Genomic DNA, 24,068 nt, shown 5'->3' with positions numbered 1-24,068 from the left:
CTGCAATCATTTGTTCCATATCCATTTATTTATTTCCTCTAACATACATACATATATATATATATATATATATTATTTATGTTTTTGATTTAATTATCTCCTCACTTATATTTATTTTAAAATCTGAATAGTAAATCACAAGACCTTTTTTTAATAAAACAAACACTAATAATTTCATTTCCTCTTGTTTTGTATTTGTAAGTTGTAACTTGTAAGAATAAAAGAGCCCAATGGGCTGAAATCCATCTTTTTATTGCTTGTTGGGTTTAAAAATTCCAAAGCCCAATAAAATTAATAAATCCAAACCTTCTTCTCCGCTCCGTCCTTTCCAATTTCCATTTCCATGCCATCTACATTTCAGGTTTTTCTTTTTCCTTTTCTTTTTCTCTTCTCAAATTCAACTCCAGATCTTGACTCTCCCCCTTCTTACCTGCATACTCTTCATTCCAAAACCATACAAAATTTTCAGAAAATGTGCTTGTATTTATCATTTTAAACCCTTGCATTTTTAGGGTAGCAAACGGGATCTTATTTGAGAATCTTGTGTTTCTTTCTCAGCTTTTGATTTTACCAGTCCCTGTAACCCTAGTTGAGACATTCAAAGGATCATTTCTATGGGCTCTCATAAATCTTTCGCCAATGGCACATTGGATGTTTCCGTCACCAAAAAATTTGGCCAGCGAGTCCAGAAAAAGATCGTATCCCAGGAATCTCCTGTCAACAAAAGATCTAGTCCGCGGTTAAGAGAAATCCCTGACAGTAAAAGACCTTATTACGGCCCCACTCGCAAACGACACTCATTTTCAACACAATTGCATGAGAATGATGCTGTTGCTGATAATAGAGCATCACAGAGAAAACCAAAATATTCCCCGACAATTTGCTTGCCAAATCTTTCGCAGAGTGAGATCAAAACTACTTCTTGCCTAGCTACCAAGATTAATTCATTGGGCCACGAAAAAGATGTTGGTGACGGAGAGTCAAACACACCCATAAGTGGTTTGCCAACACCATCCAAGAGGGAGTTGGAAACCTATCATTCGGCTGCACCTTCGCCAGCTACTGAGGGTGTTGCTTCATATGTGGTTCATACCAGGAATGATAAAGCAAGGGTCAAAAAAACTCTTAGAATATACGATAAATACTACCTCCATTTTTTTCAGGTCATTGCCAACCATAAATCATCTTATATGTTATGTCTTTAATTTTATAGCTTTCTTTTGTAAATTGAAGTTGTACATGTTTGTTTCTAGTTTCATGAATAAAGAAAAAAAGAAAACCTAATTCTATGCCAAACAATGGAAAAACAAAAACAAAATAATTGATGCATTAAAAGGAACATTGCATGGTACAACTAAATCTTTTACATTATAAACTTATTAATCTAAATAAATCGTATTACTATTATCTTTGTTTTAGAGTATTACTTGATATTATGTCTGGCATTAGAGACCCATGCACCCAGTACAAGCTTTACTACCAGTTTTTGGGCATATCCATGTAAAATCTTGGAGCAACTAGATAAGATCTATGTTATGTGCTATAGTCATCTGCAGTCTTGCCTTTTCTTATACATAAATGGGTGAGCAAAGAGATTCTTCTTTTGCATAAAAAATCTGATTGTGTGGATTTGATTGATGGTGATTATATCACTGACATTCGCCATTGGGATTTGGAGAAGTTTCAAATAGGTTGATGGTTTCATTAAAGAGTATTGATGTCGAACTTCATACAATTCTAGTATATGTGGTGTCCTATTTGAAGATGAGGAGCCTTGCAAGTGAGTAGTGGATGAAATACCATGCAGGTTGAAAGTTACTAATAATGCAGAATCAAACTTTAAATGAGCAGATTGAGGGTCAATGAGTATATCTAGTCTCAAAGAAAGAGGTCTAGAGATATTGCAACGGACAAGATTTATCAAATTGAGGAACCATTTAAAGAACAAATTTCAAAAGAGTGTGCCATAAGATGGTGCATTCCGCACAAGAAAGCCAAATGCAATGAGTTAAGAAGGGCGTTTTAGCCTTTTTGATTCTTAGCTCTTCTATGATGAAGCCAACCTAGTGTTGCAATATGAATCAAGTAGTGAAGCATTTAAGTAAGACTTGCAAACAATTGTCCGTCTGCTACCATAGAGTGTTTATGTGTGCTTATATTCGTTTAGTTGCTACTTGCTATATTGTAAGGCCTACAATGAGATATAGTGATTATGGCTTGTCACAATCAAAAAGTCAATGGACTTGTGAGGTCTTTTGAAGAGTGAAAGACATGGATAGCTTTTTTAGAGCTAGCTGGAGATTAGTTTTCAGTTGTAGCGGGTTTTGAAAGGTTTTCTCTCATTCAATGTGAGACATAAATAAGAAAGAGGTTTTCTCTACTCAATAAACTCAACAAGATGAAGATATGTATATGTGTATATTAATATATTTTACAATCTGTTTTGAACATATTTTCCCATTCACATACATGTGGTTACCTGCAATTAGCACGTTGAAACAATTTAACTACATTCCTTAGCAAATAACGTTCATATACACTTAGAACGAAAGTAATTATTCACACTTGACTAGTTATCCTTAGCAATACAAATTTCTTGGCATTTAGATTTGGCAACACACACAAATATATGATAAATATGTTTCTTAACACAATCATTCTTGACAAAAATTATGCGACATCGATATTTATTATGAACAAAGCTTTTTTTGGCACTGACTTCATCTTACAACAAACATAAAACTCATGTCGGTTGTGGTTTGACCTGGCATTTGATTGGAGTCCTCGAAAGTCCAAAACCAAGGCAAAAGGTCTGGTATATCCTGTGCGGAGGCAGGGTCGGGGGGGGAGTGGGGGGCGGATGTACGCAAACATGTCTACTTCAAAGAGTAGACCGGTAGTTTTCGTGAGGACCCCCAACAAAAAGTATGCAAAAGCAAAGCTTGCCCAAGAAGTCCGAACAATTTGAAAAGGGAGTCCTTGAAAGTCCCTTATTTCTAAAACCGAAAATACAGTTTCACGTGTAAGATATTTGGAATATACTTAGCCTTATATAGTCTATGACATCTTACTAGTATCACATTCTGATACATAAACGAACCGACTCTATACGAAATAGCTTTATGACTGCCAAGCAATCAAGCATTAAAGCACTAGCTCTTACGCCTTGAATTCTTAGGCCATATGCTTTATGGCAACAAACTATATGCCATACTCCAACATACAAAAATTGCCCCGTTATGATTTCTTCCCTTCCATTCTTCACTCTGTTAAAATCAAACATACCACTATTGATTCTTGACGGAAACACATAATCAACTCCTCTTTACCTAGCATTAGTTTGACACAAAGCCCAACTAAACTTCCTTTTATCTCAATTCTTGGCTATTAAACTTCATGGATTCAAGCTATTCCCAGTTGGGTTTTATAACCAATGAGCATCACACTTATTCAGAATTTCTGGCATGCATGTATACTTCTTACGATCAACTGACTTGCTTCTTTACAATTTGAGTTTATTAAACCAAATGCATATACATCAAAATCTCATCAGGGATTTTAACTTTCTGAAGCTATGCGACTCCTGTTAGAAATTCTGGGTATGCGGTTTCAATCACTCGGATAAAATCTTGGATCGTGTATCAAGAACACTTGATTAAACTCTAACCCTATTCCAACCCATTAACTACGGTTTGAAGGTTTTAAAACTTGATCAAATATCGAGTGACTTCTGGTTGGGCTGTGTTGACTGGGTTGGTCGGGTTTTTGTGCACCTCTAGTTATATCTGCACATATATATATAGTATATATATATATCGAGATAGAATTTATCTTTTATAGGTGGTTATATGAGCGGTTAAGGGTGGTTACAGAAATGGTTACAACTGTCGATGTCATCAAAGCAGATGGTCATTAGTGGATGTGGATGCATCAGCTGATGCTGCTGCTTGCTTCCCCCTGCCACTGATGCCCATCAAATACAACCACCGCCAAGGGGCTCTGCCCCTAGAACCCCGCAAGGGGGTGCTACCCACTTGAACCCTGCATTATGGCAATCTAAGGTTCAAGGCAGCACATACAAGCATGCACTCTGCACCACGAAACTTGTCTTAATGCTTGACCTTGAATCTCTTTTATCACAAGTCAATCTCAAAAATGATTGATGACACTGAAGTCACCAACAATTCCTTCGATAATCTACTTCACGCCTTCAATGCCAGCCCTGAATCCCTTTGATCTTCCTTCAATTCTTTAAAACTTGGTTTTGATTCTACTTTTTTCTATAATGTTAATTCTACCTTCTTTCTTTATTTCTCGTCAAATACCTTGGTGTACCGCAAAATAAAGGTTAAGGAAGGCTCTTGCCTATATACCTACAGTGTGCTGTGGGCTTAAACTGAATGAGTATGGCCCATACCTCCTTTAATAAATTCATATTGGGACTCAAAACATTTTCTCAAATCTGATTTCTGATGATATGAATCTTAAGTCTTAACCCACTTTTAATACACCTTATCTTGGCCCAACTTAAAAATTCTAATCTCAAATGTCTTGATTCGAAGATTTTGCTAACAAAATAGTACCACTGGTATAATGCGGAAATCCCAGAAAGGAGGCATTATGCACGAAGGGAATAATCCCGGGGATGTGGATCATGTGGTTGTGTGGGATAGGTAGTAACGTTTGGATGATAGAATATGTTTATATCTCCCTTTGGTGGTCAACATGATTATTCATATTTTGGGATGCATTTATATTAAATCTATCTTATAGATTCTATACCACGGAGAAATGAATAGTTGTAGACGAAGCTTGTTTCCATTTCATTTTCTTCTGACACCATGTATAGGTACACGTGTGCACCCCACCTTATGTTATATGCTCATAGCCGTCAAGGCTGTTTTTTGGTTTGCAGTAGATTGATATCAGTAGTATGTTATGGTTATTTTATGTCATGTGAATCTGCATCACAAGTTCACAATCGCTTTTCTTCCATTTTATGGTTATTCCTCATTACTAAGTACCAACACTTGGGTGTCAATCATCTTTTCTACTTTGCTATCTTATTTGGTTGTCACTGAAATTAATTACTAATTGCTTCATGAGTTCTTGACGTCCTGTTCTGTATTCGCTTTGTTCCTTATCCTGACAATGGATTCTTCTTATGAACTTCTTTACTTTATTGCACTAACATAACAAACACATGCAGGAACAGAATGCATGTGAAAGTAATGGTAAACAGCTTGCAAAACATCTTGATTTGAAGGTAATATATAAGGTGTTTTTTGCATTAGTTGCTTTGTTGTTTGTTGTACTTCAGTTTATAACTATTGAAATTTGGCTTGGCTTAATAAGTTATGTGTTCAATCTCTGGTATTGCTGAATCACCGTTGACCTTACTAAACATGTGCAGAAAGATGGTATGCGATCTATTAAGCGTCCTGATATGAAGGCCATATCTAAGGTAACTTTTTGTTTGCCTTACATTGTAAAGGATCATAATTTATGAAAATAACTGCACTTACATGTACTTGAAGGACATACATGATTACATGGCTATTAAGAGTTGGGAAGTAGCGCCAAACACACAATCAATGTTCTCAACTAGCTAAGATTTTTGGCTATGAAAATAATTTTTATGCTTCATTGTTCATTCATTATTAAGGGTTAAAAGTATCATTAATACTTGAAACAAATTCCCAAAATATGCCTTTTCTAAAAGTACTTCTCCAAATATGCTTGTTTTCAAACCATCTTCCCAAAACTTGCTTGTTTTCGAAACTACTTCCCAAAATATGCTCGTTTTGAACACTACTTCCCAAATATGCTTGTTTTCTCATGTATTGTATTTTTTCTGAAAACATAAAAAATTATATTTTGAAAACAAACATATTTGGGAAGTTGTTCTAAAAACAAGCATATTTCACGTAGTAGTTGTAGGAGCAAGCATATTTTGCAAAGGTGGTTTTAAAACAAATATAATTTAGGAAGTAGTTTTAAAAAGAGGCATATCTTGGGAACTAGTTCTAAAACTTATCAGTACATAATTATGGCAGTAGAGGTGCCAAAAGAACCGGGCCCTAGCACATGAGACCAGTTCTTGGTGGTTTTACATCTTCACTCTTAACCACATAGGAACTTACCTCGGACTGGTCCTTAGCTGTTTTCCATACTTCTCTTATCATTAGAGTACTGCCAAAACTAGAGTTGTGGCTTTGATTTTTCTCTTCCATCTTTTGTTCTTTCCAGCATGGTTGTTTTTTTGTTTTGAATTCTAATCGCGCGTTACGCACTGGAAGTTGGAAAGTCTTATTGTTGTTAGGGCTTGTGTGCTACGTGGGTGGCTGGGAGGGAAATACCTTTCTTTGTGCACCCTCACATGTGTTTTGCCTGCTTTTTAGTTAAATGTTTTGTGTTGTGTGTTGATGGTGCTTCTTTTCTTGATATCTGAATGATGCAGATGTTAGAGTGTAATGAAGTTTTGTTCCCTATAAAAAGATTTGGTCACCTGCCTGGTAGGTGAATAATTGCCTCCTTTCTAAAATACAAATATATGTTCTGCTTTATATCATGATTATTTATCAATGAACTTAGGGAAGTGGAAGATGTTTATGCATTTTTGCTCAAATAATAGTATATTCTTTCATAAGTGACCAGGCTTTGATAAACCCGTGAAAATAGAGAAAAGCAGAAAAACATGTAAGGGAATAAAAGCCATATCGTTACTGTACCTGCCAAAAGGTTCTTTTCTTGGACATCAATCAAGATTGACACCTTTTCAAAACACGCTATCTCTTAAAGAGATCTTGTTTCTTTTTCATTATTTTAAGATAGCATTTGCTTAAGGCTTACTTAGTGTTTGTTAAGTAGAACTAGTCGGTTGAGATTTGGTGATCAAACAGATACTTAAGTGGTTTATCTAAATATACATGATAGTCATTTCAGATAATCTAACTTGTGTCAGAATTGATACAATTGTTTTTCTATGAAGTCTTGAGCAGAAAAAAGTACTTTTTTCCCTTGTACAATTTTAATTCAAATAGGATTACAATTTAAATAAATTTTGTATAAAATCAAGTATTCTAGCTAAATCGTATGATTGTAGCAATCATTTAAATCCCAAATCGCTTGCTAGGTTATTGACTCGATGTTTTTTGGGGTAAAGATATTGACCCAATCTTTTTTGGGTAAAGATATTGACCCAACCTGCTATATTTACAAGAGAATATAGAATATTTTGCAGAAATTTACTAAATTATTCACCTTTTCAACACTCCCCACAAGCTTACTTGTAGATGTCTTTCCTTGCTAGCTTGCCTCCTAAAAAGTCAAATTGTCCCTCATGTAGTCCAATGGCAAGAATCTTGGTTGTCAAATACTCCATCAAGGATAAACTTGCTATTGGACCATCCTCAAGTTTTTCTTTGATTGTGCTTGCACCAGCATGATATAGAAAAATGCTTTTCTCAATGGTGATGCCAAAGAAGTATCTGTTTGTCCATAACCAGGATTGAAAAGCTTATAGGTCAAGATAAAGTTTATAGATTAAAGGAAGTCATTATATGACCTTAAATAGTCTTCAAGAACGTTGTTTGAACAACACATATGATAATCTTGAAAAATAAGATTGCAATATATTCCTTTATGGAATGTTTATAGAACGTAATATAGTTGGCTTAACTCCGGTGATGCCTATAACTCTTTATGGGTTTTCCATCATGTTCAAACTACGTTCTTGAAGACTATTTAAGGCCATATAAGGATTTTTCTTAATCTACAAATTTGTCTTGACCTATAAACTTTTTCAATCCTGATGATGGACACATAGACACTTCTTCGATATCACCATTTTGTAAAGCATATTTTACATCCAGTTGGCTCAAGGACCAACTGAAATTATCTACAAGGGACAATAAACAACCGATAGAGGTAATCTTGAATGTTGGGTCAAAGATTTCTTCATAATAAAATATTGTAATTTCCTTTACAAAACAAGTAATAGAACTTCAATCACATTTTTATCCGGACGTGTGCTTTCTTCTATAGACAATGTAGAAAACTTGAAAATATTATTTCCTTCTGCCTTTCATTTCTATTTTCTTTTGACAACCTTAACATTAGAAAATCTAATTGGTTTGTTCAAATGATTTGGGTGAAAATGAAATTGAGTAACAAAGACTATCATGTTGACACATGCTCTTTCTATCGGTTAGTTATAAGTTATAACTATCAATGAATTTAGTTATGTTGTGATTTTTTTAAACTAAAGCATATGAAATTTCTGCAGGTATTGACGTTGGTTATCAATTTTATTCACGAGCTGAAATGGTTGCTGTAGGTCTTCATAGTCACTGGCTTAACGACATTGATTATATGGGACAATCTTACAGAAAAATGGTATGAGCTATTTTTGTGGAAGTGGGCTTGATCGATAGTCTCATGTTCTTTTCATGGGCTTTCCTAGCCAAATATTTATCCGGTTCGCTTAACAGTAACTGTTTACTTAGCTTTTCGTATCGTTTTCATATAAATCTATGATCACCATAAACATAAGGTTAGTCTTAGTCTTGCATGGCTTTGCATTGAAGAAGCTATCCTGCGGTGGGCATGTTTTATAACAATATTAGGTAGAAAAGAATGAAAACGACCACCACTTTTGAATAATAATTTTCAACTTTTGCAGTGATAATAGTTGAATTTTATTTGTATATTGCCATACTGCATAAACTTTAGCAATGGTGTGATTCAGGATCAAACTAACACTTAGCTCGGCCTGCTTTTTGCAGTTTTTCCTCTTCCAACTCCATTGAATAGAAGTTTGAAAATATTCCCTCCTTTCTCTTTATGAAGAGTTGAAGATTCACGTAACTGATCATCCTAATTCTCTTTTTTGTCTCCTTTCTCTTATCTATTATTTTTTGTCTCCTTTGCTCTGCTCTCCCTCCCATTTTCACTCTGCTCTCACCCTTGCCGTAACCATTGATGAACCCCAACAACTTTGTAGGGAACTGTTGATGGAAACATCATTGATGAAGAAACTGTCAACGATGAGGAATCAAAATGGTCACATGTCCCTCCAAGGTGGCATGAACGAGACAAGAAATGTTGCTTAAGATAAATCTTTTAATCAAAGTTCTAGAGAGTGTTCGTGGTTCAGTGTGGGTGGTTTAACCCCCCTAACCATAAACCAAACCGCAATAGCGGTTCAGGAAATTTTCCAAACCGAGTGGTTTGGCATCAAGTGACCAAATCTGTTCAACTGGAACGCAGAAAGGCGGTCAAGTCTAACCAGTTTGGGCCTATTTATGGTCTTTAAACTAAAAAAACATAACATCTATCTCCAAAATTAAACATCTATCTATACAACATTATAAAAAAAATCATTATACCAAATTATAGAAGAAACATTTATCTCCAAAATTAAACAAACATTGATTTAAGGAACCGAAGGGCGATTTGGAATTTTGGATTTTGATTTTTGGTGATTTTGAGATTGTGCCGATTTAGGGAACATGGACAATTGAAAAAGTGAAAACAAAAAATCTAATGTCTCGGATGGAACCTTTTATTTAATCAGGTCATAAATGTTGGGCCTACAACATGAAAAACTACAATTTTTTAAATTGGCGGTCTGTTCGGTCCAAACCGCTCAAAAAACGTTCAAACCATAGATCGGACCGAACCGCCTGATTTGGCTATTTTTCAGACCGAACCAGACCACTAGAATGCTCATGTCGCCATAAACGGTCCATTTTGACTTGATCCGACCAGTTTGAGTGATCTGACAGCTTTTTCTGAACATCCCTACGAAGTTTCATTTTTGGTTCTTGAAAGACAAGTGGGCAATTGAGGAGGTGCAACAGAGAAGTCGAAAGATTTTTCCATAGCATCTTGGTAAATTTTATAGGGTTGCGTTCATGTAAGAGTCAAAGATGAAATTGAGTTTGAGGAACGAGATGGTCTTTTTCAAGATTTCTCTATAGACAAAAGAGAGTGGAGGAATTTGTGACAGGAGCAAGTATGTCTCACAAAATTGAAGAGTAAGTGCAGTATGTCTCGCAAAATTGTGAAGTAGAATGTTGGGCACATAAAGTATAGCTGCCCGAGAATCTGTTAACTGTGCTGTCCTAGCATGTTAGTGTGATATGCCTAGCACCTGTCCTGTTGGTCATTTTACCTCATGTTGGCCTAAACAGATAATCATGGGGCACTGTCAATATTTTGTTCTTGTTCTCCGGTTCAAATTGATTGATGCCATTTCATCTGAATTTGTGTATATTTGGAGCAGCAACATTAAGAACATTAAGACAGGTGGAGTTAAGAATGGTTAATCTTGTTATTAAGCTACTCCCATGCTGACACCATACCCTTGTGGATGTAATCCTGTGACCCTATCATGCTCGTCATGTTTGATTTTGTGAATATCCCATAACAAGTGTCTGCCTTGATGTGTTCTAGTTCACAGGTAGCTATTTGTACAAATTTACCTTACCTTATGTTCAGCAGTACTTTCAGATTGGAACCATTCATTTCCTTTTTCATCTTTGTAGGCTGTAGCAAGTTTATTTTCATTTGTTTTTTACACTTCTCTAAATTCATCTCATATATGTTTCCTCTGGATTTGTTCTTATGTGCTTGCCCTATGTTATGACTTTAGGTTTTGTATGTTTAGGCAAATACCGTCTTAAACTAAGAGTTTTTAAGAAACCATGACTTCTCTGCACATATTTCTAATATGGTTTGGTTGTTTTAATCGTTGTGGGTTATCACAGTGGATGTTTCGAGTGGGAAATAATGACTTGAGCTAGTTGCTTTATGAAGCTTCAAGAATTTGATTTCATCATTTCATGTCTTCGACTTATTTCTATGTTCAATAAAAAAGATTTTCTAAAGAACCGAATCCCTTTTCAAGGCATGTTTTGCTCTATGAGAAAGCATTGAATAGTGGAATTCTAAAGTGACTGAAGTTCTGGAATGGTAGTCAACTTTATGATTAAGTTACTAAAAGATGTCGTCAGTCTCAAAGTATCCTACAAACATCAGCACATAGGATAAGAACAATATAAAGGTAACCAGGGACCATATACTTGTAGTTATTCTTTTAATAATTAGTATTAGTCTTTTGAATTACCTTTGCTAGAGTGGATGTGTATGCATTCACATACATGATCCACCATGTTGCCTGACACTTCATCAAGAGTTAGTGTGTTTGCATTTAGATGAAGAATGCATCATATCACTAGCTCCCTGTAGTTAACTCTTATCAAGCATGGTGTGTTTAATATTGCAGGAGGAGTTCAAAGGGTGCACATTTCCGTTAGCTGTAGCAATTATATTGTCTGGTCAAAACGAAGATGATCTGGATAACTCGGAAGATGTTGTTTATACCGGTCAAGGTGGAAATAATTTTATGGGCAATAAACATCAAGAGATGTCATGTGGTAATTTGGCTTTAAAAGTGAGTGGTTCTCTGCATCCAGACCCTCCCTACATGGCGAAACATTAAAATCTGGAAGGCTATTATGGAGTTAAAGTTATCATTCAAGTCTATCATTTTTATTGCTTTCTTTTATTATTTTCCTTTACCAAGTGTGCTTGAAAAATATGAAACTCAAACCTACATATACTGTGATTATAGTTCTTATGGTTAGATACTGTGAGCAAACATTAAGATTGCGTTGGAACTTGGAAAGATGATTATTGCATTATGAGTGTTTGAGCTTTGTGACATGTTACATTGTGTAGTAAGGAATGTTGCACTTTTACTAATTCTTTATTCAGGTCAATTCGTTTTTAACTACTTCATGTCAATATAATCTCTGATATCTTGTTTCCTGAAGTGGTGCTCGTAAAATTCTCTTTTTCTCATATCTGGTCAGCCTCCATGTAGGAGGAAAAAGAAAAAAGATGTTTTGAATTGTCAGTTTTTATTATTATTTAAATAGTGCTGAATATGACCCTAAAGCAAAAACTATTAACACCAATATGTTTTGTTTGAAAGTATGCATGCATCTCAATTTCCTACTGTTGGATATAGTAAATTAAGTGTTTACTTTCTTAGTGTAGCAATATGATTATTATAAATATATCACATGATTTCATGGTGTCATAGCCTTCTCTTTAAAACTTTGTTGGAGCCTAGCTGTTGCCTGAAACCTCACCCCCCCCAAGCCGGTGCATCTATCATCCCAGTCTCCTATAACCCCTAGCTGCCATTGCCCTTGCACCAATTTCCATCAACTGAAACTCAAGGTATTCCCATTTTTGTGATTACTGATATCCCCAATCAAGTGCTGAGTCAGAGTATAGAGCTATGGCAGATATATCCTGCAAAATGACATGGGTAAGGAGACTCTTATTAGAGCTTGGAGTGATTACAAACAACTTGTTGATATTGTATTGTGATCACCAGTCAACTATTCATATAGCCAAGAATCAATTTCTTGAGAGGACCATACACATTGAGGTTGATTGTCTTCTTATTAGAGACCGTGTTGTGGGAACACAAACATACCCTCCATCAACCCAACCAAACCAATGCACATCAGGACTAAGTACCAGCTTGCAGACATTCTTACAAAGCCTTTATGAAAAACACAAATAAATTTTGTTCGTAACAAGTTGGGCAATGTTAACATCTGCGCTCCAACTTGAGGAGTGTTTGATATAGTAAATTAGGTCTTTACTTTCTTAGTGTAGCAATATGATTTCTTTTTTACATTGTGTAGTTGTATATATATAGACGTGTGTGTAATCTTCTCTAAAATACAATCATAAATATATCACACGATTTTACTTACCAACTTACGTTTTTTATTTAATGCCGATGCAATGGGAAAATACCTATTAAATAAGCCTGCTATGTTGTCCTATTGTAAACTATCAACGTGGTTTTTGCCAAGCAGATTCTGGCATAATTTATTTAGTGCCTTGCCTTCATTAATCCTCTTCCTTGTCATGTTCATACGTACATATAATTATTAATAGGTGACATGTGCAAGCATGTACCGATCTAACTAGTGCAGACATTTCCCATTGTAATAAGGTGTAAGGATGATAGAGCATCAGAGTGGAACATTTGCCACCTCTGTCTGATTTTAGTAGGAATTCTGTAAAGTGAATGTGACCTTTTCATTTGAAATATAAAGCTTCTCTTCCCTTTATTGCCCTTATATGAAGTATATACATGTTTCGTTCTTGCTCCACCCATTCTTTATTTTTGCTCTTTTTTCTTCTCTGTGTCTTGTCAAGAATCTATATTCTTTTATGTGTACAGAACAGTATGGAGCAAGCTACACCTGTCAGGGTTGTACGAGGACACACAGGTGGCCATCACTCATTCAGATTATACACGTATGATGGTCTGTACAAGGTAAATACATTAATTTGGTTAGAAACTTCTCTCTCTGATGCCAACAAGTTATTGGCATCTTGATTTGTTTAGTTACTACACCATGTTGATTATGATATATCAGTTCTGCCAACTAAATATTTAAACTGGGGCCCAAATTCAATGTGCGATGATACTAAAAGCTCTATGTTGTTGTATGTTAGCCTCCAATGCTATTGTCATGGCTTTGTATTATGCATGACAACTATAATTCTCTAATAACTATATTACAGAACAGGTAAAGAATATGCTTCTAAGTGGAAGTTTAAGCGAGAGTCCAGAGAAGCTAAAATTATAGCCTGTTTAAAGGGACAAACTAAATTCAACAATGTGGATTCCCTCGGGTAATCTTGCTACTTCTTTAAGATGAACACTCTTTTCATGGTGAATTCGATGAAGGGCTATGTATGAATCAATTAAGAAATGTTTTTAAGTCACTCTAGCTTTTATATGAGCTATAATAGTATGTACTCTTGCCTTCTGTTGGATTCTAAACAGGGTCTATGAATAAATGTTTGTTAAGTAACCTTTCTTTGTTATTGTAACTTATAGTTATTCTTTCATTATTAAATTGTTTGTCTTTCACCTGGTAGAGAGACCCAATCTTGGGTGAAATAAATACCGCGACGTCAATCTTTTTCAATAAAATCATCACGCAGTAAATCAACTAAATGTATTTGTCAAGAATTTTTTTTTGTTGATGCGATAAAAAGTTGTAGAGAGATTTTATCAAATTTCTTATCGTTGATACTTCAATTTCTTTAAATGCATAATCGCTCTCTTGGCACTGGCAGTAATTTAAACAGAAACCTGAGAGACCGTTCTCTTGAATATTTTCATATTAAATGTTTTTTGAAATCAGATGATTCAGTTTGATGATGACAGGTATAAATTTTCAGTTAGTAAGATTCAGATGTTCGATCAATATCGTCATTTGTGTACAGTGTTTTTCAGGTGTCTGAATGCTGGCCTGCAGATGGCTTCTCTGGTTTTGTTGCTGATAAGTATCGCCTGAAGCGTCTTGAAGGACAGCCTAAGTTGACAAGGAATCAGGTTAACTAATTTGTGTTTTGGTCTTCCAAATTTCGTACTTTTATCTCTTAGCATCTTGTTTACTGTACATCCAGCATTGATTGTAAAATGTAATTATACATTATACATTTGAAAGGGTAGCAATATATTAGTCCTTTGCTCTGATTCATAGCATCTGTTTCTAGTACATTAAACAAAACAAAGAATACAAAAAAGTTCACTCTATTTATCAGATGCTTTAACAAATACAGCACTAAAGGCTAATCGACAGTGGGTTTTTAAGTTAATGTTAAGTACTTTTATATAAAGCATTGAAAGTGTTTAGACTCTCAACTGCTAGTTTTGACTACAGAATATGATGTTGGGTTTCTGAAACACATGCTCAAAGTACTTTAACCAACAGTAACAAAAATTTTATGTAATGGAAGTTGAAGCTCTAAGAAGTACATTGATGATTAACAGTTTTTGCCTGTAATTCTGGGGTGCAGTTTTTGCATTTTAAGAAGGCATGGAGGTATAATGATATATCTGTCTTCAATAAGGAAAGATGATGGTACTTCCTAGGGGAGTCTAAGGGGGTAATTCTCTTTAGGGATTTTGGGTCTACTATATAAAAGCAGGGTGGGTGGGGAAAATAACCAATTAATGATGATGTGCTGTCACTAAATTTTGGTTTGGGTCCTTCTCCTTTTTGTACAACTAGCCTCTTCTGTGCTTGGTCTTGGCAACATAATTTGGTTAAGTTTAAAGAGAATTTCGATAATGATTACATGCAGCAATTTCCACCTTTATTATCTACTACCTAATGTGTCCCATCCCTGTAAAACACAATCTTTCTAGCACTGCAGCCGAATAACAATCAGAACCATTCGTGAGGGTAGGGGAAGCAAATTGTTTTTTATTTTATTTAGGTAAGTTAAAATAATGATTGATCGACACTTCTAAAGGGCTGTTTTCTTAACTTGCATCCTTGCATGGAAGAATGCATCTTGTATGTACTTTTATCTATCATATTATATAGCCTGTAATGGTTTCTTATATGCATATCTACTTTCCATTTGAATTTCTAATACAGGTTCAGTATAGCAATGGGCGTTCCTCAAGGATTCCTATTAAATCACCTCAGTATGACATAATACATGGTTGTGCAAGTATTTACTGCTATATAACTCTTAACAGATAAACTTATGTGCATTTTATCTTTACAAGGTTGGTATGCCTGGATGTAGCTGAAGGTCAAGAAGATGTGTATATACCTGCTATCAATACAATTGATGATGCAACTATTACCGGTAAGTTTGTCTATTCACTATTGAACTACTTCTCTCAGCGATTCCACAGTTTGATTCCTTCTGCTTGCTAGTACTACCAACTCATGTATGATGTCAAATGTTCCTCAGCGAACCTTTTTACAAAGTTATTAACTTAATTAAAAGTAGTTTGTTATTCCCTGGGGTAGTGGGGTCAAATAGTGAAACATAGTAGGCTGTGGTACAAGTGGGTAATGCAGGGTTTTAGTTGGTGAGAGTAGTTTTACTTGGTATAATTAAGGGGGCAGAAGGTGAGAAAGGGGATCGATCAATTTGTAAGTGTGTTTTGGGCGAAAGCCTTGGGAGAGAATCTGGCTTCTCGAGAGCCATAAACCCTATAACCATTCAATATCTTTCATGAATCATTCATTACAATTGCAATTTCATAGTTAATTGCTGTATACTATGCATATATTCTAATAAGCAGCTACAAGAATCTCTAAGACGTCGCTGTTCATCATGCATTGCCATTCTAGACTGGATTTGACTACTCGCTTTGTAGAACTTTGAAGAGATTATGCGAATCATTCATTACAATTGCAATTTCATAGTTAATTGCTGTATACTATGCATATATTTTAATAAGCAGCTACAAGAATCTCTAAGACGTCGCTGTTCATCATGCATTGCCATTCTAGACTGGATTTGACAACCAGCTTTGTAGAACTTTGAAGAGATTATGCTAAGGTCACTCATACATGAAGGATTTTCATCAAAAAGTAAGTTTAGTTAATGTTAGTTTTCTCATTTGTAAGAGAACCGAATTTGTCAAAAATAAGAGGGAAAGCAGTAATGACAACAGTGGCTTAAATAGTTTGATCTGGCCTGCTCACAACCTTATAGTTTTAGACCCTTGAATTATTCTTTTTGCTATAGCAGTTCCTAATGTCAAATCTCTTACTAAATTATTCCCTACCTCTGTTAACATTAATGGAACCCTGTTCTCACGTGCTATGTGGCTCACTCTTTTTAGGGTATAATTCTCATATTGCTGCCGGTGTATTTATTTTCTCAAGTAAACTAGAATTTTGGTCCCTGTGGTTTGCAAAAGTGTCCGCATTTGGTCCCTTCCTCTAACATTGTTAAGAAGCCCCATTAAGTCAGGGGGCATTTTAGATTTTTACACTTTTGTATTATGTTTCCTTCAAATATTTTTTAGTAATATATATTAATTAGTATATATATAATATAGTTTATTAATACATATACAAACTGTATTTTACTCTAATATATACATGGTTTCTCTTCACGTATTTATCCCCCAAACCACACATCGTCGACCACCTCTAGGAACCAACTACGCCGGCGAACACCTCTCTCCCTCTCCCATCTCTCTATTACCGCAGCAATGAACACCCTCTGGTGAATGCGTGAAACTCAATCCCTTTATGTTGTGGTGTGGACGATGTTTTTGCTTTTGGTGATGGGTGGTAATTGGTGGTACTGGCAGGGAATGGGCTGGAAGGCCGAAGGCGGATGGTTGGGGGGGTATTGGTTTTGAGTAAAACGTGTATATAATGTATATTAATGATTTATTATTCACTATTTATTTTTATTTTTAAAGAAAGATGATACGGAAGTGTAAAAAGTCTAAAATTCCCCTCACTTAACAGGTTTTTTAACGGCCATTAGAGGGAGGGACCAAAGCTGGACATTTTGACAAACCATGATGGCCATCTTGTATTTTGGAAACTGTGGAGTCGAAAACTGTTATAACTGACAAACCACATGGACCAATATTGTAGCCTACTCTATTTTCTTCTATATGCCCACAGGTCACCTAACAATATATACACCCATATATCCTGCTTCCTCACTCTTATCTCTAATTTTTCTTTCTTAAATTGCAAGTTATATACAACAAGGTTTTTTAACCCACAGGTATTTGGTAAACCAACCTTTCAAGAGGTCAAGGGTTCCAAACTCACCATATATACATTTTATATATACTTCAAAAAAATGTGATATGCTCTGCCTTTCTCCCTTTCTTATATATGTGTGTGTGTGTGCGCGCGCGTATATACCCCCTTCTCTCCCTTTCTCATAATATATATAAATGTGTGTGTGTGTGACTGTGTGTGTTGTGTGTATGTATCCCCTTCTATGATCGTCATCTGGTTGAATTAAAATAGTCCAAATTTCAGAAGATGAATAAGCATGCTTACATAAAAAGAAATGTAAATATTCTGGAAGAGCCGAGTACTATGTCCCAAAAAATTATGGGTTAGCTCAGTTAGTTTTCAGAAAAATATATGATTTTCCTTAAATTGTTTATTGAGAAAACATTGAGGATATAGTGATTAGCAGAAAGAAATGGTGAAGCATTCATGATGGAGATACCCACTTAATGTAAGCCACTTGCATGGGTCTTTCTAGTGCATGAGTTTTCCTCTCACCTCATTCTCTTTCTCATTCTCTGTCTATACACGCATACATGTGCTTGCATTTCCTAGCCCATAGACACCAAATATTTTGTTAACAATCAACCTCACATATATCTAATATGAGATTAATTTGGAATTTGTTTCAAATATAGCATGCACATTAATTTGTTTGTAGCATTTGTCACACGCAGAATTTTTTTTTAACTCCATATCAATTGTCTTTGAAGACTAGCCCCTTTGGCCTCCAAATAGGTAGCTCTATCTTGGAACAAACCAATTACTTTTCAAGTATATGTATGCAATTTTCAATTTGGTAGCGTATGAGACGAAGGTTGTATGATAAGTTCACCTAGAGATATGTTGCTATCTTTTCTTGTCTCTCTGTTTGAGTGTTTGCAACTTGTCATGTTTGTGAGTTTTAATCTTGTTTCTTCTTGGTTGGATACAAGAATTTGAAATAATAGAATTGGAGAAGTGATCATTTGTAGTCTTAGATTTAATACTTACTTGCATCTATTTGTTCCACATGTGTAGCAGTGTAGATAATGATACGTAAATACATATATGATAATTTCATTCATTTGTACTATAATTTAATTTTGGATGTACTTTTTAACTATCTTCCTATCTCGAGCCTTCTTTTTATGCTTCATCCATCGGACTCATTCCTTCAGATTTGACTGTTTTGCTTTGTTTTTGATATTAAGAAAACTGAAAATCCACCAAACTTCTCCAAGTGTGAGGAAGAGACAGGGGTGCATATACTTATCACACGTCCAGAATTCAAGAATAAACTACCAACGTAGATCTTGAAATATCCACTTGGGGTTTACCCGAGAAATAAAAAAGATTAGAGAAACAATTTCAAACTTAATAAATTAAAACCAAAGAGTGAGAGGTTTAAATTTGTTCTTGGAACCCAAAATTGACTTGGAAAAACTAAAACTTGTCTCCTAAATATTGACTTATCATTATAAAACTTACCATAATAGAACTGATGATAAAGTAAGTAAAATATTTGCACATACTATATTACTGGCAATTATTAATCTATTATATTATCTGTTTACCTAGAACAACCCCAACTCATTCTTTCCTTCCAACAAGTTCCTAGTTTATCTCTCCTTCAAACTCTGAGGTCATTTGTCTTTCACCAACGCTTCCCACCTGTTAGAAATCAACCTCGAGTTATAGTCTGCATAATGCAGAGTTCGTCACGGAACTTGTAAAGAGCTGCCACATCGGAGGTATGATAGATGTTCATCTTTGGAGGTTCGCGTATTTAGGGGTTTGACAATGTATAATTGCAAAAGGAGACTTACTTGAAGTTGTGTGGACTACATTGTTGTACGCGAACTTGGCATGTGTGTGCCAAGTCCCACCATTTAGCTTGTCTCACAAATCAAGAAGTGAACAAATACAATAAATCAATTCACAAATCAAACAAGAAACTTATAAGAATATTATAATAGAGAAAAAAAGCAATCAACCACAACACCAAGATTTGCATGGTTCAGTTTGAGTTAATTCAACCCGTATCTACATCTATGGCAGCCTCTGTTTATTTCTTCTTCTTTCTTTCTTGAATACAGATTTCTCCTCTCTAGTCACTACAATCAGAGATTACAGAAGAAACATGCCTAATTGTTATGCCTATGTGAACAAATGAGAAGACTATTTATACGCATAGTATAGCTAAATCTACACAGCTGTGATATTCAATAATCAATTTATCACCGACAAAAGCTAATGGTTGCAGTCTGCGACACTGTCAAGTCACAGCAGCTGTTCCTTGAACATCTCTATGTAGATTCAATTAATGAATTGCTGAGTACCATTGCTTACTTGCTTAGCTCCTGAATGCAATATACCAAGAGCGCAAAAAGAAGACAATGGACTAAACAATTTCATTAGGTGGATAGTCGACGGACATAATTTGCAGTTTATAGATTCTGTTTGTTCTACATTTTGTTTGTTTTACTAACACCTCAACGTCTTTTGAATTTTCTTAGGTTTTACGTATACAAAGTATAATCAAGTTGCTAGCAATCTGAACCTCCCTCCAACTGCCGGTGGATGTGAATGCAAAGGAAATTGCACGAATCCAAAGACTTGTGCTTGTGCTAGACTTAACGGCTTTGATTTTCCATATGTACGAAGCAATGGGGGAAGGTAGTGTTTAACCCTATACCGAAGCTTATATTGTACGATGCTTGTGGACTGACATGTGACGGGTGTTGCATAATCAAGTCCCATACTCAACAAAAGAGTTGATAGGACATGGTAGTATTGCATTCTTGCAGCATTTTTGAGCTGTCAGATGTTATTTTATATTTTCAAGTCCTAATTTTTATTTGATTTCTGATAATACTATAACCATTGATAACTAGTATGTCAAAGAGGTAAATTTTTTAAGAGTGAGTTAGTTAGCATCAGGGGTTATTGAGCAACAAAAGTCCACGGGCTGCCTAATTGACACCAACAAGTAAAATATCCTTGTGCTTCAGGACCCCATAGTAATGACAAAGAATGTGCTAAACTGTTAGCAGGAGTAGAAACTGCTGCAGTTAAGAAATTGCAGCTCCCGAATAGGAACTGGCCAATCCGTGCATTCCAATTATGCTTGTGGCAAGTTTTATATTAACGTTGCGCCTAATGAAAAGTAATTCAGCAAGTAATTAAGAATGATGCAGACAAGGTGACTTGCAACTGACGTGCCACCTCTTACATTTGGCATTTGTGTGTGTGCGTATGTCTGTGTGCGTTCTGAGGATGTTGTCACTTGAAACAGCTTCTTAATTGCACAACGTCAAACAAGGTGTCTCCACCCGTTTCGAACTGCTTCAGGATCAACCTTTTTACTTGGTAATCCTATTTTGTATATTAGTGCTCTCCAATTCTGGCCAAACCCATTTCATCCATTTTAATTTTTTGCTTGTTTACATATTAGTTAGCTTCTGTCGCCTTCCTACTGATAAAATTATGTTCTGTGTTTATTGGCCTTCTCCTGAATTATGTTCTTTTCTCTGGTTTAGATTGATTGAACCAAAGGATGTTGTGTTCGAATGTGGACCAAACTGTGGATGTGGACCTGGTTGCATCAACCGCATATCCCAGCAAGGGATAAAGTATCAACTTGAGGTTTTACATCCAAAGTCGATTATCTATTATGCAAGATGTGCAGCTTAGAAAATGCATTCATTTTAGTTAATTGTTGTTACTTTTTCTTTTAATAGGTTTTCCGTACATCCGATAGAGGTTGGGCTGTCAAGACCAAAGATTTTATCCCTTCTGGTGCACCGGTGTGTGAATATATTGGAGAGCTTAGGAGGACAAATGAGCTGGACAATGTTGCTGAAAACGATTATATATTTGAAATTGATTGCTGGCAAACAATGAAGGGGATTGGAGGAAGAGAGGTAAATATAGATATTCATTATACTCCAACATAGTATTACATATAAGGCATTTCTTGTTCAAATTGGGTAGATGGTACTACTGTTTCAAAGGGAAAAGCTGCAATTTAAATATAATTGCTTGAATCATCTTTTGAAGCATACATGTTGCATCCATATCTTCTGTGAATCAAATACCATGGAAAACCAGACATACAAAATTCCGAATAATAATAATATATAGGAGTTAAACTGTTCTGCTACTTGATACCCTTAGGGCATCTCCAATGGGTAACACCAAAATGTTAGATTCTAGGTTTATTCTTCTTTATCTTTTCCCATTGGTATAAAATTCGGTTTAAATAAATAGTGTTTCATCAAATTTGGTGTGTTACTATTCATTACACCAAATTCGGTGTTACAATTGGTGTTCCCGTTGGAGATGGTTTTCAGATGCGAAATTGACTACAGTTACAAAATTTGCAGAGGGATTTTAGTTCACCGGGAAGATTGTTGTGGTTTTTGGACATGTTTGGTCGTTTGCTGGGAACATGTTGATCCCTGGTTAGAATGAAGAGCTGATGATAGACAAACACTAATAAAACACTTGGTTAATTTTAGGTGAAGTTAGTAGTGACCATTTATAGGCACCGACACTGATGACTAGCAGTTGACACTAAAAGTTGTAGCCATTGAAGCTTTGCTGAGGATACCGCAGCTCTTCCTCGTCGGGTACTCACCTGATGCTCAAGGATTAGCTACTAATAGGCAGAAGTGCTGACAAGCCAAATCTAAGGTCATCAGTGGATGATATATCAGGACCTGATGTTGATAAGTTGGTTATTTAATCCAAGATTAATGTCCGTGTGCTGAACAACTGATAAAAGATCAGTGGGAAGCCTAGCATCTGATCAACCAACGCCAACTAATAGCCATTGACAAATGGGTTAACAATGGAAGCCAGTTACTAGCATCCTGTCAACGGATGAGTTTGTCTTTTTCAACAGACAAGGAGGAAAGTACACTGTCACATGCGTGGTAAAAGCTGCATGCAGGTTCAGAAAGTCAACCCGGGTAAGGACTATAAAGCATGCTTAGTATTTAATGCAACGTGACTTGCATAAATGCATTGTGGGCAGCCTGAACTTATGGGAGAAGATATGCAGTGGCCTAATGACGAAGAAGAAAATCTTGTAAGAACGAACTTCTAAGAATAAGCCAAGTTACATGGCTGTATCCCTTTTGGTTTTTCAAGTATAAACCATGTGAAGACTGAGAAGATAAGGGCCAAAAATAGCTATTAAGAGAAAATACTCTTCAAGTACATCCACCGATCACTTTTTCTAGATTCAAGGCATCGCGACTGCTTCAGTACTTGGGTAGAATCCATTCTAGGTTGTTAAAGTGATATTGGGATAATCTTTCGTTTTGTTGAAGTTGTCTTAGGCAAACGGGAAGGAGGGAGTTGGAGTGGGACTTTGGGAGGGTTACAGAGTTGTTTGATAGGAGGGAGGGGAAAAATGATGTTGGTTCTTGCCCTCAATAATCAACTACAGCAAGAATGCTTGGCCATATAGTTTGCTCCATTACTTCAAAATCAAAGTAGGTGCAGCGACCTATATGTGATCATATCCCATACATGCATTTAATGATTGAATTGGATGTGGAGGATTTTACTTATTTACATTTGTAAGGAGTGAAACAAATAAAATATGGTTTTTGTAGAGGTACTGAAGTTTTTTGTTTGTTTTTGATTTTCAGAGGAGGTTGGGAGATGTGTCTGAATCTGTAAGCAATGAATTGGATGATCAGGGTGGTTTGCCTGAGGCTGAGTTTTGCATAGACGCTGGGTGTGTTGGTAACGTTGCAAGGTTTATCAACCACAGTTGTGACCCAAACCTTTTTGTTCAGTGTGTTTTAAGCTGGCACCATGATGTAAAACTTGCGCGAGTAGTTCTGTTTGCTTGTGACAACATACCCCCCATGCAGGTATGTGTTTAAATTGTGTGAAGATTGTTTGTTTGAAGTGAATAACGAATGAAATGAATGTTGTTTGCATCAGGAGCTTACTTATGACTATGGATATGAGCTTGATAGCGTTGTAGACAACAATGGGAGTGTAAGGATGCTGCCATGCCATTGTGGTACATCAGAGTGTCGCAAGCGATTGTATTAGTATTAGTATTAGCATATTTGATTCTGTTTAACTTTTCAAGTTGGTGAAGGGATGGCAGCTGCATAATAAATTATGTTATATAGTATGATTATGATGTTTACATCATTCATACGTATCTATCTATCTCTCTCTTTTTCTTACTTTTTCTTATTAGTTGTTTGTTGATGATGGTAGATGGTAGATGGTAGATGGTAGATGGTAAGATGGTAAGATGGAAGAAGCACTTTGTAAATGTGGATATGATATGATTAGTGGTAAGAGTAGTAGTTAGTGCTGCTGCCTTTAATCATATTTTTAAGGGGATTAATTATAATGTTGAAAATCACTAGTTTATAACAAGCTTTAGCTGTGTCCTCCTACCATAAACAAAACATACTTGCC

The 24,068-nt window shown here is 35.7% G+C and overlaps 1 protein-coding gene across 1 annotated transcript; it reads left to right on the top strand.

Moving 5' to 3' along the window:
* The first annotated feature begins 382 nt into the window (after positions 1–382).
* On the top strand, positions 383–23,821 carry LOC112522801 (histone-lysine N-methyltransferase, H3 lysine-9 specific SUVH4-like). Its single transcript, XM_025132111.1, has 15 exons — positions 383–1,163; positions 5,210–5,266; positions 5,414–5,464; positions 6,461–6,515; positions 8,288–8,397; positions 11,291–11,458; positions 13,277–13,372; positions 14,345–14,443; positions 15,498–15,547; positions 15,632–15,714; positions 20,129–20,288; positions 21,152–21,257; positions 21,353–21,535; positions 23,273–23,500; positions 23,574–23,821. Exons 1-15 carry the CDS (start codon positions 615–617, stop codon positions 23,685–23,687), a joined length of 2,109 nt encoding a protein of 702 aa, XP_024987879.1. The 5' UTR covers positions 383–614; the 3' UTR covers positions 23,688–23,821.
* Positions 23,822–24,068: the final 247 nt, after the last annotated feature.

Source organism: Cynara cardunculus, assembly GCF_001531365.2.
Source record: "Cynara cardunculus var. scolymus isolate 2C chromosome LG 12, CcrdV1, whole genome shotgun sequence".
NCBI classification, from domain to species: Eukaryota; Viridiplantae; Streptophyta; class Magnoliopsida; order Asterales; family Asteraceae; genus Cynara; species Cynara cardunculus.
The sequence above is the reverse complement of the archived record's forward strand: the minus strand, read 5'-3'. Positions and strand labels throughout refer to the sequence as shown.

Bases quoted from the DNA above. Each gene is read 5' to 3' on its own strand.
- LOC112522801 (XM_025132111.1), top strand. From the start codon at position 615: ATGGGCTCTCATAAATCTTTCGCCAATGGCACATTGGATGTTTCCGTC. The intron at 5,267-5,413 runs GTAATATATAAG...AAACATGTGCAG, and splicing joins CAAAACATCTTGATTTGAAG to AAAGATGGTATGCGATCTAT. The intron at 15,715-20,128 runs GTAAGTTTGTCT...GAATTTTCTTAG, and splicing joins TGATGATGCAACTATTACCG to GTTTTACGTATACAAAGTAT.